This window comes from Spea bombifrons, chromosome 2 (assembly GCF_027358695.1).
Source record: "Spea bombifrons isolate aSpeBom1 chromosome 2, aSpeBom1.2.pri, whole genome shotgun sequence".
NCBI lineage: Eukaryota > Metazoa > Chordata > Amphibia > Anura > Pelobatidae > Spea > Spea bombifrons.
In genome coordinates, this window is record NC_071088.1 from 108,829,511 (window position 1) to 108,845,720 (window position 16,210).

General features: G+C 36.8%; 1 protein-coding gene across 1 annotated transcript in view; it reads right to left on the reverse strand.

Annotated features, from left to right (window-relative positions):
- Positions 1-8,166: 8,166 nt before the first annotated feature.
- The window catches only part of SIAH3 (siah E3 ubiquitin protein ligase family member 3), a 28,227-nt gene continuing 20,183 nt past the window's right edge, over positions 8,167-16,210 (reverse strand). The window contains exon 2 of the mRNA XM_053455523.1: positions 8,167-9,005. Coding sequence (XP_053311498.1) covers positions 8,424-9,005 — 582 coding nt within the window. The 3' untranslated portion in view covers positions 8,167-8,423. The remainder of the gene's footprint in view (positions 9,006-16,210) is intronic.

Genomic DNA, 16,210 nt, shown 5'->3' on the forward strand with positions numbered 1-16,210 from the left:
GAGCTTCACTAAAATGTACAGAACATAACATGGAATGGGTTGATCTACCTTTAGACCTCTCAGGGTGCTGTAACCACATAATTGGTCTCCCCAATAGGAAATCTGATCATACAGTACATGCTGTACACCAACCACAAATACAGTCTGCATTAAGAAGCTCCAACTGTAATAGGACAATAAAGCATCAGATGAGCACTCACATTATGGAGTCTGATACTGTGTAAATGTTCATACTGGAGGAAACAAAAGCCCCTTTAAATACTTTTCTTTTGAGACATTTCTGCATCCAAACCATAATAGTGCAGCACAATGTGTCTGATTACCAGAGGTGGCAAAAAGAAAAAAATAGTCATCTACATAATTAATGCCATGACATGATAGTTACTATAAAAAATAAATCCCAGCTGTCAAAGCAGAATTGATACAAGCAAGAAAATTAAAAGAAGAAAATCTGCTTACCAGTCTAAATATCCCAAATGTCAAGATTTCATCAAAACTAATATCTCAAAATCTTAAAAAAAACCCTGAAATATAAGGCCTCTGATTCAAGTATTATTCCACAAAAACTTGAGAGCTTTCTTTAACTCTTAACTCAACATATACCATAACATAACAGACCTGATAATTTGGTTTTGCTTACTGTCAAGGTGTTCATTTAACAGAATTATCAACAACATTGTTGTGCTTTGCTTGAGGGAATAAAAGTTATCTCACCCTTCCATGTAGGGTTGCAACCTGCTTCATGTGTGCAGTCCTGGAATGAAGAGTCCCTGGTCCTGGATTTACCTTTTTGTGTTCTGGGAAAAGTCCACATTCTGCACATACTGAATATTCTGTGACTCACCACATTACCATTTTCTCTATTTCCAAAAACACTGAATAACGTAGCATGTCAATATGCTTCTATAGCCAATGTTGGGGTCATTTACATTGCATCACTTACGATCTTACCCAGAAAGAAAGTTAGAGGTTGATCTTGTATAATGCAAAGTAAAAATGATCTCATATTTCTTGAATATCCCCAATTTAACTCTGTATGATGCGGGGCCAGCTCAACCCTTCTGTCAGGATTGGGTTTGGAGCCTAAGAGCAGAGGATAGTCCAAAACAATGTCAGACACAGTCCAATAGGTCAGGGGCCGGCGGCGATCAGAGAAAGCTGAAAGTAGTCCAAGCTAGGGTCAGGAAACAGACTTAACAGTCTAGCGCTGGGTAGTCCAATAGGAGAGCCAAAGGTCAAATAATGGAGAATCCAAAACAGGGTCTGTAGCAAGGCGAGCAGAGAAGAACAGGAATCGAGTCCAAGGACATACAGGAACCAAAGTTCTGGAACACTGGAGTAAAGTGGTCATAGTCTGAAAGGTTTTTATAGTATCTACTCCTCCCCTGGGTTGAACAATCTCATCACTGGATTGGTTGTCAAACAGAAGTGATTCCACACCTGGTTCACTGTTTATGTGTGTGAACATTATTGGTGGATAGTTGATGGTGGAGGCAGGCTCTACCTCCCCTCCACAGGTGTACAACATTATGCTGATGTCTGGTCAACACCTGGAAGTCCTCTCTGGGGTTTGCTGGAACTTTAGGCCACGGTTTTGGCCTACCACGCTACTGCAATCACAGTCGCAGGTAGACATCGCTACTACAGACCACGGCTCTGGCCTACTCTACGTTCGCGGAGCTTTTGGAAGGCCTGCAGTGACAGAGGACAGCTGGGGAGAGCAGATGAGGGTGAGAGGGGCACGACACCTTCTTACACTAGAAGCTGCACAAGGTTGGCCTTCATAATACATTGTGAAGGTGGGGAACTGAAATGTTCACTTGTAAATACATATACTTAATACAACCCATAGGGTAGATTCTCAGGCGCAAATTATTATGTATTGATGTATATAGCATCATCATATTCTATAGCACTGACTATGACTTCTTAATTCAGGTGCACATTTTTTTAATATTTTGATGCTTCTGTCATCTTCAACAATAAACTACACGTTTTTTAAATGTTACGAGCAAACTTGTAATCGCAATGGTCCTGTGATATACGAGGTAATACATCTGCAGCAACGATTTATTACATTAATACAATATCCTGTTCAGTTAAACCATATATATGTATCCAACTGTTTGAGAATGCAGTATTTTATAATAAACATCATTAAGATAGATGTCTCATAAGATTTCACTATTGTATATGGATAGTGGGGACATCTTGTGCCTATAGGCTGAATTGTGTCTATGTCTTGGGGCAGCTTCTTTAGGGCAAAATGAAGATTTGCAATAAAAGTATGTTGCCCAAGACTACAAATTAGCATCAAAGTCTATTGGCTAAAGGCAGAGTTAGAAGGAGAGTATGGAGGAAAGTCACAACTTCAACCCCTTCACGCCTCTTTGCATTACGAAGGGCAAACAAGTTCCTTCAAATGTTAAGTTGAGCTGACTTTCCAGAAATCTCACTGATTTTAATATATATATTTTACAGAGAAAACCAAGATTGTCTTACAGGAGACACTAACTTGTGTTGTCCCTTCATATTGTATATGAAGGCCGCCTAATGAGGACTTGCAGCTTACCACTGTTGCGCCCGCACACTGTGTGAGGAAACATTTTTTTAGGGGCAGATTTAGCACAGGTAGGCTGTTTCAGGGGCAGAGTTGGCACAGATAGACTGTTTCGAGGCAGAGTTGGCACAAGCAGGCTGTTTCGGGGGCAAAGTTGGCACAGGCAAGCTGTTTCAAGGCAGAGTTGGCACAGGCAGTGCTGTTTCAGGTGCAGAGATGGCACAGGCAGGCTGCTAAAAGGGCCTAGGTGGCACAGAAAGGCTCCTAAAGGGGCAGTGGTGCCACAGACAGGCTGATAAAGGGGCAGCAGTGGCACAGGCAGGCTGTTTTAGGGGAAGAGGCCTACCATGTCAATGTCTGGCTCAGGGTTGACATACAGTTTACAAATTTTTTTTTGTGTAGGGGGTGCCACATACAGGATCCGTATACTCTAAGTATGACCCTCCGTATATAGTACTCCGTATACTCTAGGTATGACCCTTGGAAGGGAGCTGATTGGATTTTCCTTGGTTATTTTTTACTCATTTTCATAGAAAAAACTCAAACATTGAATTTGCATGTATTATATATTAATGAATAGAATTTTTTTTTCCAAATATTTGCATGCATTCAGGTGAGTTTAGTCATTCACATTAAACTTTAATTTCACAGACTAAGGGTGACCTGACCCAATTACATTTTGACCGTACACATTTTAAATGTCATTTAAAATCCTCAGTAATGTGCTAGAGAGGAAGGGATTCTTTTGCCCAATTTTTCCACTAACTCTGAATAGCAGAAATGTATTGTGGGTGAACCCAGCCATGTGCCTCTAAAACTCATGATCCACAAACGTTACTGGACTGTTATGATAACAGCTATCTGGGTCCATCTAATTGTCTAGGAAAAGTATTTTTGGTACAGCAGGTTACCTCCCACCCTGATGTCTATCGGTTTCCTAATTTACCGGCACAGCACTGCAAACAGAACAGAAGATCAATGATATATGTCAATAATATAAAAGTCATAAATATGATTTATACAATGGCCATTTAAGTTTGCTGCTTAGTAAACCTGTGAACAAAATGTATACAAAAAACAAAAAATGTCTGCGCTTCTTACCCTAATAAAGTTGGCAACAAATATATAAACATAATATAAATGAGAGGTTTATTAGGGTAAGAAGCGCAGACAGTTTTTGTTTTTTGTATACATTGTACAGCCAATACACTGTTTCTTGCAGCATGCTCACACCTGTTTGGTAGGCCTCGTATTATACATTTGTATTATTTGAGCCTGTGACTAGCTTAGCGCACCGACATTTCTTTATTTTTCCCTGTGAACAAAATGGTTTAGTTTTTTCCATGTCCCTTCTTTGGCCAAATCCAAATGCACAAATCTACTGCTTAGTGCTTTTGTTACTTACAATTTCAGACACACATTTACATTACTGATAATTTATTATTAAACAATGATCCTCATCTTTTAACTACAGATGAAATTAGATTTTAATAATCCTGCTGTCTCGTGATACAAATGTAATATTTATGTGGTCCAAAACATAACACTTACAGTTTTATTATCTGTCATAAAAAAAAGAGTCTGAATATATTTTAGACTAATCATTTTTCGGGGAACTATATTTGTTTTATTAATTCAGCAATTACTTCAACATGGAGTCTGATGGCTGTATGATTAAGCATCTGAGTTAATGTAAAGTATGTATTCCGTTTATTTTTTTTGTATCTATTTATTTCATTTTTTCAGTTCTTAAAAAATGGTTTAAGAGCGAGGTTTTTAGAATAACTCAAAACATGGTTCATGATATTAGTGAAATGAGGTATGAATAAGTAAAGATTCAGAAATATAGGTAAGTGGGAAAGAAAAGGATATGCGGGAATAGTGCAAGGAGACTGGAAATATACATATGTATAGGAACAGGAAGGCCAATGAATAAAGCTAATAAAGAGAATGAGAATTTGAAGGTTTGTTAACCCACTAGTAAACTGCAAGTTGGAACCTATTTTACCTTCTATCTTCAGAACTATAATGTGGGGGAGAAGATAATAAATTTTGGAAATTCAGGCAGGGTCGTCTTCTACTGACAGAAACATATTGCATACTTTTTTCTATGATAAATTGCCAAACACCACTACCCAGGAGCTTTCCCTGTTTTGAGGGAATGGTTTTGTGAGATGGTGGGACTAGATGGTTAAGGAGCCTGGTTAGCCATGTGGTGGGTGGAACAAGCCCCAGATAGCATTAGGAGTGGGAGGGAAATATGGCAAGGAGTGAGCATGATAAACAATACCCCAGAGAAAAAGAAGAATGACCTGAAGACCTGTGGGAAGAATGGCTTGACCTGAAGGCTCTTCTAGAGAGTTGCTAGGTACACGTATGTCTTAAAAGAAGTTAATTACTTACACAGTGGATTTTCATTTTTTTTCATCATGATATGCTTCCCTGTGTTAATGGCATCCCCTTATAGCAAACGAACCTGTTAAGATGGCTTTCTACTTTTCATGTAGAAGCTTCTAGCAGTCGGTGGTGCGTGATATTCCATTATTTCACCCATTTCACTATCTTTTGAAATAACACATGTGCAAACTTAAAACATATATTGCATTTAAATGAAAATTACCACATGCAGTCCCAATGGATGCAGGTAATTCCTTTCTGTGTGAAGAAAACAATTTCAGCATTTCTGTGTTTAGCATTCAATCCAGCTTTTATAAATAAGATTTCGCAGTTTTTCTGCTTGTGACCTTTTTGTCTCTGCTGTCAAATTAAATGTAGCATGATTGAAAGGAAAAACAGATTTGGGACCTGTTTATATAGAAAGACATACAGATTGTGGTTTGTATAAAGAAATAAACATATGGGGTATGTGTCATTAACCAAAATAATGTTAGAATCCAACAACATCCATATATTTACTAGAATAGAACTAGACTTTTTATGTGACTTTGTGACCTCCGGATAGTTATTTAGAAGAAGAATAATGTATTTTATTCACACAATTTCTTGCTGTTTCTGTACCAATTAGTATAACTTTTAGGGTTGTAGAACACTGGGATACACTCATACCTATGAAACATTTTAAGATAATATAAAAGAAGGGCATCAAGGGGCAGAAAGAGAGACAGAGGGATTCAGAGCCAAAAGAGTGACTGCCCTTTCTAAACTGGGACACTTGTGAGGTATTCCAGCGTAACTAAAAAGCAGATTTGGGGAATATTCAAAAATATAAGCACAGAAAAAGCTTAATTCTAGTGCAGTTGTATCATGGGAAAACATTTTTTTCTACATTTTCTGCCTTGAGTGATGAAGTAATAAAAGTAATGGGATGAAAAGGAATGTTCATTGAAATTAGGGGATCCGATTCATATATACAAAGCCACTATAATGATAATTCAGCCAAAAGAAAGTAATGTTGGTACCAGTCAGGGGCGGTCCAAAGTCCAAAGTATATGACCCCATTGTAACGGACTTACCTGTGGCGGCTATGGACGTAGCAGCTTCCCATACTCTTCGCCGCCAGAGAGGAGACCTCGGCTACGTTTTTGGACTCTGCAGCTGTGTTTTCTCGCCTGCTCTGGTTCGTGCCTGGTTCTGCACCGTGGATCCTCTCTTGTGACGGAGAGTATGGGAAGATGCTACGTCCGTAGGTGCCACAGGTAAGTCCGTTACACCCATGGTAAGAGCCCAGCCACTTGCACACTGTGCAAGCGTGTATAAGAAAAGAATCTGGGCAAGGAAAGGGTGTAGGTGTAATGTGTGATAATGTATGATAGTGAGAGATGTGTGAGAGAGTGAGGTGTGATGAAGTGAGTACGTTTTAGTGTAAGCATGTATGTTACTGTAAGTGCACGTGTTATAGCAAGTGTGTGCTAGTGTGTTAATTAGATACTGTGGGGGGGGGCATGGGTCGGTGGGCTACTCAGCTACCTGCCTAAAGTTATAGAAAAAAAATCCAATTTTGTTTACAATACTTGGTAGGGGAAAGCTCTACTGCAGCCAGTCTTCTTGCACATATAGATATTATCTACTGATGTCAAAATTGTATTTCTTTTAATCATTTTGAAACAATTAAAGAGAGGTATATGAGTTAACTGACAACCCAAAACACAAAATCAGCTTCCAACTTTTAATTTTATCATCAAATAACCAATAAAGTCTTGAAACTAAAGGATTTTTAAGAAACAACCGTTTTTGAGACAAAAAAAGGAAAGGCTATAAAAAGAAGTAGACTTTAAAAGTCCTGGACAAAATGTAATTGATCCATAAGATGAACATATTTTTACATCCCGGGCAGACCTCTTTCCTGAAAGTAACTAAGTACTTGAATACTGTTATAAGAATTATAAATATCTGTTTCATGTAAAATTCATGGAACATCCCATGTCCCATTTTTGCTTTATTCTTTAATGTAACTGACTCTGAAATGCTGATATCTAAATGAATACTAAAATGCATTGAACCAAACAATGTCATTATGTTGCTAAAGACATTTACGGAATATATTCCCTTCAAATAGGGTCACTTGTTTCATTTGTAAAAAATTTCCCCCATAGCTACTAGTCACATACAATTAATAGTCAAACACATCTTGTTAAACAGAATTCCGGACATTGGTATGGAACCCCTTTTATTCGTGCTTCCATGTAACAATAAGGGTTAAATTCACATTACCATGAACCAAATGCAGGTTACTGCCCATTTACAGTTTATGTTGGAGTACCTATGTGTGTGATTTTAAATGCTATAGCTGAATCAGGTGAAATATTTTGTAATATTCATCATATATCATAGCTTTAAAAGCTGAAAAAATCCAGGTCAAATATTGCTAGAGCAACAAGGAGGACGCCCCGCTATAACCTGATTTCCTGAATGAGGCAAATGTGAATGTACATAGTCGGTTACATAACAACACAGTTAGCGTCTATCTTGTTCAACCTTTCCATCATACTCATTAATACATGAAGGCAAACTGAGTAAGTCCCAGTGTTCCTCCCTAGTGGTATTGTCTGGATTTTGTACACACAACTGTTTACTAACCGAGATAAGATTTCTATAATGTTCATTTTATAATATTATAATTTATAAAATGTATAATATTCTAAAATAAATATGCCTAATATACAATAAATATGCCATGCAAAAGAAAATGTTTATTTTTAAATACTAAACATGACAAAAAGCCCAGATGAATATTCCTATCAGGTGGTGCTACCTGGATATCACGGAGGAGCTTTACAGACTTGCGTGTCTTGATTGACGGTCCAGTTGGGTTAGGTTGGTATCCTATAATAATAATTAATTTTAACTGTAGGAATTATAGTACTCTTGTAAGAAAACTTTAATGACTTATCACCACAAAGAGTGCTAATGCACCAATATAAGTTTTTTTTCATTTGTTTTCTCAAGCATAACTTTGGTTTGCAATACATGAATATTTTCCAGCAAATTGATATCCTCCTGAGAACAGCTATTAATGTGTGAAAATAAGGAAAGCAACAGACACCTTGGCTTAAAAACACAAGATACTCTTTCATTTAGGAACCAATAGACTGGTATTTTAACTACTATTTTCTTTAATAGCAATTTCCTTAAAAACATGTACGATTTTAATGTTTGTATTAAGGGTATAAACCAAATTACAAAGTATAACAGCAATAAAATGTATTTCTTGACAAGGCTGCCATAGCAACTAATTCTAAATAGTTTGTAAAGTGGCACAAGCGGCAGATATTTTACAGGATGCCCCAACCCCCCTCCCCCCCTTCACATTTTATGTACAAGAGCTCAGACACCAATTTGGGTTGAGAAAAAAACATAGTAAAAACCCATCAGTTTAATGTTATTAACATGTTAGAAAAAAATATTAAGTTTTTGAGTCAAGGGGACAAAGTTTGTTTGTGGTTATTGCAATTCCAATAGCCAGGTTTCCATTATCAGAAAAAAGCTGAGCCACTGGGGCATTCAGCACAAGACAATCTCCATCTGTAATGACAGAGTCAACGCAGTCCAACACAGAGCGCGGGGTGGATTCCCAAGTCAGTCTCCTTTGGTTTCTGTTTAACTCAAGTTTGTAATTAAAATTCTCTGCCTGTGCTGGTGTTCCAATCAGCATCATGGTAGCAAAAAATTGTGGGTAGCCGTGATATTTTTCTTGTTTTCTGAGAACCAGCAAAAAATAGTGGCCCAGACAGGAGTGTGCAATAATCCATTCCACCGGTGCTGGAAGGTTCATGTCTGTGGCAAGAAAGACAATCTCTGGTCCTTGAAGTATGTTAATTGTATGTGTTTGTGTCAGATGAGAAATAACAACCTCTAAGTGACCTTCCCATTTACAAGCATACAAAGGACAGGAACAAGAAGTCAGCTGTGGGTCATAGACTACTTCATGGAGTTCGCTGCTCGCTTTAGAGGATCCCCCAGAGGCACCACATCTGCGCGAACCATTCTGAAAGAGAAATAGAAAGATAAGCAATAACACTTTACGGAAATTAAATCCCTGAGCACCGAAGCGGATGAAAGATATTCAAAGATACAAATCTGATATGCAAATATAAATTGTGTTTCCAAATCATCTCTTGTAGACTCATGAAAGCTTTATTACAGTGGTCATATCAAAAAGATAACATCATCCAGAAAGCAAGCCCTACCAGACCAAGTTATCATAAATAATGTAACATCTTTAGAAAAACAGATATTGTTTTCAATATTCAAGTAAGAAATTGAAGTTACAGAAGTGAGAACTACAGATAGTATGAAACTGGAATTTCTCTAGATTTCCATGATTTATAGGGCACATGTTTTTGAGGGTTCAAGTGTGTTTTTCAAATGCAAAAGGGATACAATTGTGAATTAAAACAAACAAACTGGGTCAAATTGGGATAGCTCTGTTAAAATATTTTGGGGAGAAATGTGGGACTGTGACTGCAGTGACAATACACCATATGCAGTGACAATACACCGTATCAAGTTCTACCTGAGAATGCAAAAATGCTTACTGACAGAGCTGGGCAAAACAAAACAAAAATGCCAATCTCTGCAAATGGAGAAACTCTTTCAGTGTTTCATTGCTCAGCTCCTCCTCAACAATCTCCTGGTGACGAAGGAGATTGTGTATGCATTTATAACATTAAAGCACAATGATGCTCTAGTCTATGCCATCACAAATTTATCTCCAGCATTTATACTCATCAAAGCTAACCGGGCAGCTGTTACATACATAGTGTGTTGAGTGTCCAAGAAGAATATTGTTTTGTAAATGGGCTATGTTTTAAATCTCCCATATAATTCAAAGAGGGGCCTCTGAAATAAGTCATTATATTGAACTGAACTGATTAACAGAACCTGTATGCCAGACTTTCTTCTAACAAACTTAAAACGTAAATCCTAATTTGTTTAGGGGTGCGTAGGATACATAGTCTCTTCTAATTACCTTTTACCATTGTACCATACTGTGTCCCCGCATTTATAGTGTTTCTGGACTACATGGGGAGTACATTTTATTTTACTTCATTAATCAGAATAGATGGATTCCAACAGTAAGGCAGAACAACATTAGCCAAGCATTCCCTAGACACAACATTCTGCTAATATATAATTATATTTTTCCTGCTCACTGGGCATTGAAGATATGATTAATTTGACTTTCTTAGGTAAACAATGCATCGGCATCAAACCATCAGGGAAGCTTTCATTTCTGAAATTTTAATAAAGTCACAAGATGAATGCCAATTCTCACATCTAATACACTTTCTGTAATTACTTACGCTAACTGAACTCTAAATGCAACACCAGCAATTAGACTAATTAAAAATAATGAACTTTTTCCTTTAATTCTACTGAACCTTTTAGTACAAGTCAAGGTACTTAAGTATGGAATAATTATAAATGTTTAAAATGTTAATGTTTATTCCAATACATTAGTTGTTTGGGGGAAAAAAAAGAAAATAAAAATATAAAAGCATTTCCCACTCATATTTAGTGAACCATTAAACCTGAAAATGACTTTAGCATAACTCATTAACCTTTAACAGGGAAGCTAATGTCAAATGATCAGAAGGTAATTTTTTTTTTCAGAATGTTGTTTATCATTGCTTTCTTAATTGTTAGATTGTGTATAAACCCTTGCTTTATCAAATTTGCACCGGCTTGCTACGAAAAGTATAATAATATTTATTAATGCAAGAATATTTTAGTATGAATGATAGAATAAACATAGTTGAGTATATACAATTTCATTCCTAGGGTTGTTCACAAATGTATATATATATATATATATATATAGATATAAGCCTGCCATGTACAACCCACCCTTAGGTAGTGGAATCAAACATGAACTTGAACCGTTTTCTCAAAAGTGCTAAATTTAGCTGTGTTGCATGGCTGCCGGGTCCCTCATGATCTATCGACACGTTAATAGCTGGACCTTATACTAGATATGCCAGCAGTACTTGCTCTCCTTTGTGGTTCAGAGTATATTAACTGACTGTAAATTCATATGGTTATCCAGAGGGCCAGGGCAATAAGTATGTGATATTAGGCTTAGGTAGGTTTAGACTGGCTTTCCAATGAAGTACTGAATAAACTGCTGAGAACAGTGGTTATCTACTACATGGAACACCAATACACACACCAATACCTCCCTTCGGGACCTTGTCCATGGACTCTTAAGGTCATGTTTAAAAACAAACCTCCCATATAAAAGACTTAGTAAAGCCCTGGGCCCTACAGAGGCATCTAACCATACATCCCCTAGATCAAAGGTGAATGCCATGACCATTTGGCATTTTAGGAGGTTCTTAATGTGGAGCATTCACCGTGGAAATCAATGGAATGATGCCGCTCCTCTGACTACCCTTGAATAACATATATATAGTAAGTTAGTTGCATAAAAGTAAACTATACTATCTAACAGGTGTACTACCATCCATCAGAAATTATGTGGTGAAATAAAGCACAGAAAATCCAAATCCTAGTACACTGAGTAACAAAATCGTGTTGCCTATTCTAATTTTTGGTGAAATATCAACATCTACATCTAAAAAAAACATTTCCACACCAGACAGGCACACAGGGCCGGCCCTACAATGGAGCCAAGTGGGGCAATTGCACGGCACTTTGTGGCCCCAAGCGTTTTTTTTTTTTTAAAGCGGAGGCGAGAGAGGGGCGCAGAGTGGTTTTCGCTTACCCGCTCGGCGCCCCTCTCTCTCCTCTGCGAGCCCTCTAGCTCGATCTCGGTGCCGGCTTGTAATGCTGAGCGCCGGAAGTGACATCAGAGACTCGTCGCAGAACTGTGTAAAGGTAAGTACAGGGGGGGGTAGATAATGGCGTTGGCGAAGTTTAAAATGCCGCCCCCTCCCCGGCGTCGGCAGGGGGGGGGCGGCATTTTAAACTTCGCCCCAGGTGGCATTAAGTCTTGGGCCGGCCCTGCAGGCACAGTAATTATTTTGAGGTCTACTCTATACACATGAAGTATTATCTCAAACTGAGTATTACAAACAAGAAAAAAATAGAAGCAACTTCTTGGCACGAGCCGCTGAACTTGCAGAAGAATATATTTATCTTTATAATATGAAAGTTTTGTTTCTGCTAGAGAATAATATGTCATATGTTGATACAGAAAAAAACAGTTGCAAAAAAGCATTTGACTGTCTCGCAAGTACTTTTTTATTGTTGATTAGTAACACTGAAAAGCTGTGGGAGTAAATTAGTCAAGTGGAAATAATACACATTTCCTTGGCTGTTGTATGCAAACAATGCATACTACAATAGCTAAACAAATTAAAACATATTCATAAAGAATAGCACAAAAGTGAATAAAAAAACATGCTTTGGTATGGTATATTAACTTACATTTTCTGATTGGACAGATACTTGTGTATGGAGTTCATGGAATAACATAGGAACTAAAAACTGTATGTCACGGCAGAGCCGTCATTCACACCTTAGGGCTCCTAGGCCAAAACCTCTTCTGTTCTTAGAAGCAATTATTGTTATTAATTGTAAATTATATTTAAAAAAGAAAAGCTCTGATGCATAGAAATTTTGCAAAAATAAGCACATCTCTCTAGTGATAGTTTGACCAAAGGATGGCACAGTGTTAGCCAGTCGGAAAGCCAGGGGTTTATGTACTTTTGCAATAAAAAAATATGATATCTTTAAATAACTTTAAATAACTTTAAATTAAAAGGATTAAAATGCCATATGGGGTGCAGTTCTGGAGACCCCATCTTCAGAAGGATGTTGACATATTGGAGAGAATTCAGCGAAGGGCTACAAAAATGGTAAATGGAATAAAAATGAAACTAAAGGCTAATGGATCTTAATATACATTTAAATATACTTTTAAATAGATAAAGGGATTTAACAAAGTGTAGGATGAAAGTTTATTTCCTAGGAGAAAACAACCAGCAATGGTCTAAAACTGGAGGGTCGGTAGTTTAGATGTAATGCAACGATTAAGGTCTGAGTCTTTACAGGAAAAACGGGCAGAGTTCATGGGCCATATGGTTCTTATCTTCCCTCAAAGTCTATGTTTCTAAGCTTTAAACAAAACAATGAAACTGTGCATGATGAAGAGACCACAGTGTCATCATTTTAACTCCAATTTTGGGATATCCTTACCATTCTAGTCCTGTCTTCAGCAATAACAGAATGAAAACATTGATGCCTGAAAGAATTCCATACAGTAACTTAATATATTTTTATTATAATTGTACTATAAAAATGAGTTTATTAATCTGTGCTAACCTCTGAAATGTGCTATGTTGTAATCAAGCTGCGAAATGTATCATCTCTGCTGTATTTGCATATGGCCCCTTTCGCCTTAAGCTTTTTCACCAAAGTTGGTGCTGCGCCAAACAATGCCTAACTGTGCCCATAATCTATAAATCTCTGATCTGTATCTTCAGCCAGTACACTATTCCACTACTCTATGTTTCAACACAAAAACCAAAATCCTTTTTAATCTTTTGCTTTTATGTCTCACTATGTGTTCTGAAAATGCAAATGAGAAATATTTAAAAAAAAAAAACACAAAAGAAAATCTCTAAAACATCTGAAATTAAGTTATCAAAACTAAGCCGCTGTGTTGAGCGATTTTCTGACTTCGGGATTCAATGAATCCTTTTAATTATGTTAAATACATCTGCTATATACAAACATTGTTTTTTAAGTAATTGTTGAAACTGGAAGACATTTTTCTTTGCAATCACTGGCGATAGCATAATTGATGATCTCAGCGTGTAACCAAATATGAAATCATGTTCAACTTTATTAGTGTATCAACATTTGCATGTATGCTAATGGCAGCGAAAGATAAGTAATAAAATTACTGGCGTGGAAAAATAATGAAGCAGGTGGCACGGGTTTTATGTTTTCCTTATCACGGTACTTTTATAGAGAATGATGTTTATGTTCCTTACTTGACATTTTTATTCTGAATAACTCTAGACGAGGCATAAAACCTAATATGCATTTGAGACAAACTACAAACAAGTTAAAGGAAAGAAAATATTATTAAGACACAGTATATTTATCAACTGATAATATTATTTCAATAACATTATATAAAAAAAACAGGCTTAGTAGTAGTCTGGCTTGCAAGTGTACGAAATAAGTCAAGGTTTCTACTAACATGAAATGATAATATTTTACAGGATATCTCTGGTAACTAATAAAGCAAGCTTATGTGCATTTTACGATTAATTCTGTTTTTTGTAGACGGCAGCAGCTTCATGAGCAGGGAGCTAGAAGAAAGATGAATGCACAACGTATAGTCATGGCAAATGCACATAGCATTCTGAGACTGACACCATGTCCGTAGGGGACATATGCCTGATGGCATATGTAATATTACAAAAAATAATAATAGAAGGAGGTGAATGGGATGTTTTTGTTTCATATGCCAATGGAATTTAGAATGTCCTTGGGATTTTTGAGACAAGATGTGATGGAGAAATAAGACAAGATGTCACTGATCTACCGCTGGGATTTGTATTACAAGCACAGCAATAGCAAGTTATAAAGGCATTAAGAACATAGCATGACTGACCCACCTGCCATTGTTTAACTTTTGGTGAAGGAGTAATTTCCAAGAGGGTGTCTTGTCTCGCTAAGGCTCAAATAAGGTATTATTGCCCTTGAGCTAACAAAAGGTCCTTTATAAGATTTAGTAAACACTGACTTCTATATTTTGTATTACTGTATTAATATGTCAGTTTTATGTATAACTTTTGTGTACATTCTAGTGGAACCTGTTGATACATATATAATATATATCTGCAATATCCTCATAGATCCACACCTATGAAACTGCCCAGAAATTCAAACCTTATATCAACCCTTTGAACAAAGCCAGCCAAGACCTTTCAAATGCTGAGTTTTAATTGGCATTTTATTTTTTTCTGAAGACAGCAGGAAACCAAATTATAGCTGCTACCCGAGAAGAGTACATACAAGAATAAACTAATAGCAGCCAATTGTCTGCTATAAACAGGAGCAATAACGCTAATAATACCAAAAAGCCCCATAACATTTACATATATTTGAACTCTGAATTTGTTCTTTGGCATAAGTTAAACTTAGAGGTGGGCTGACATATTCCAGATTCCAGTACATGTGCTGATGTGATGCTAATTTTGTTCAGCATTCATGAAAATGATGAGTGTAATATATTGTTTTTATTGGAGACACTTATGTATTTGTACAACCTAATTGCAAGTCTGTGATCCTCCAGCGCCAGAGGCTCATGGTTTAATTTCAGGTCACGCTTTGGGACCTCAATCCCTCTGTCCTTTTTGATGTACCTCTTTTATTGTAGGTCAGGATGTTTGCTGGGTATTTGTGTATCATTGTGTTCTACAATCCTAACAGTTCTTGTATATTAAGTTATGAAGATAAGTATTCTAAAAGCCTCACTCAGTTCCATGTTAAAAATCCCATAAAAAGTCTGGTGGTTTTCTTGTGCCACATAACTGATTAGTGGGTACATAATGTGTAATATTGTTTATAAGGAAGAGATATCCATTTGTAGCACAATTAAAGCATGTACTGAAATGCTTAGTATAAGTACAGTAGAGACAGTAGACGGATTTAGAGTCTGTGCTCTTGAAATTCATTCTCGGTATAATCCCTAGTACGTAAAGGGTTAACTTATTTGCTCCCTTAGCAGAAACATTTTAAAGCATGTGACAGACCTGTCAAAACATCAAATGTATAAAGACTTAGCAGGTCATTCGTTTTAGAAATGCTTAATGTGGTATAAAAGAAATGTAGCTTTAGCGATTAGTACATGAGCAGTTTCTAAAATGAGACTGCATTAGGTTTAAATTCAGCACTGTACGTTCCCAGAACACCTCTATAGCTCCATATAGATTTGTGTCAAATTTCTCCCTCTCTAGGTATTTCTATGTCTCTCTAATTTGTTTTTCTTGCAAATACATCTTGATGGTCCTGTTCCACCTATTCAATCCATTGACAGTTCTTACTAGAATGATATGCAAATAAACATCAGCAGATGAGTAATTCTATTATTTTCTGTGAAGGTCTAAGCAACATAAAAAAACCCCAGACATTTAAGAAACTGTTTCTTTCTCTTTGTTTTCCCATGTCAAAAAAACAGGTCCATCGCTCTACAGTCATTAGATCACACGT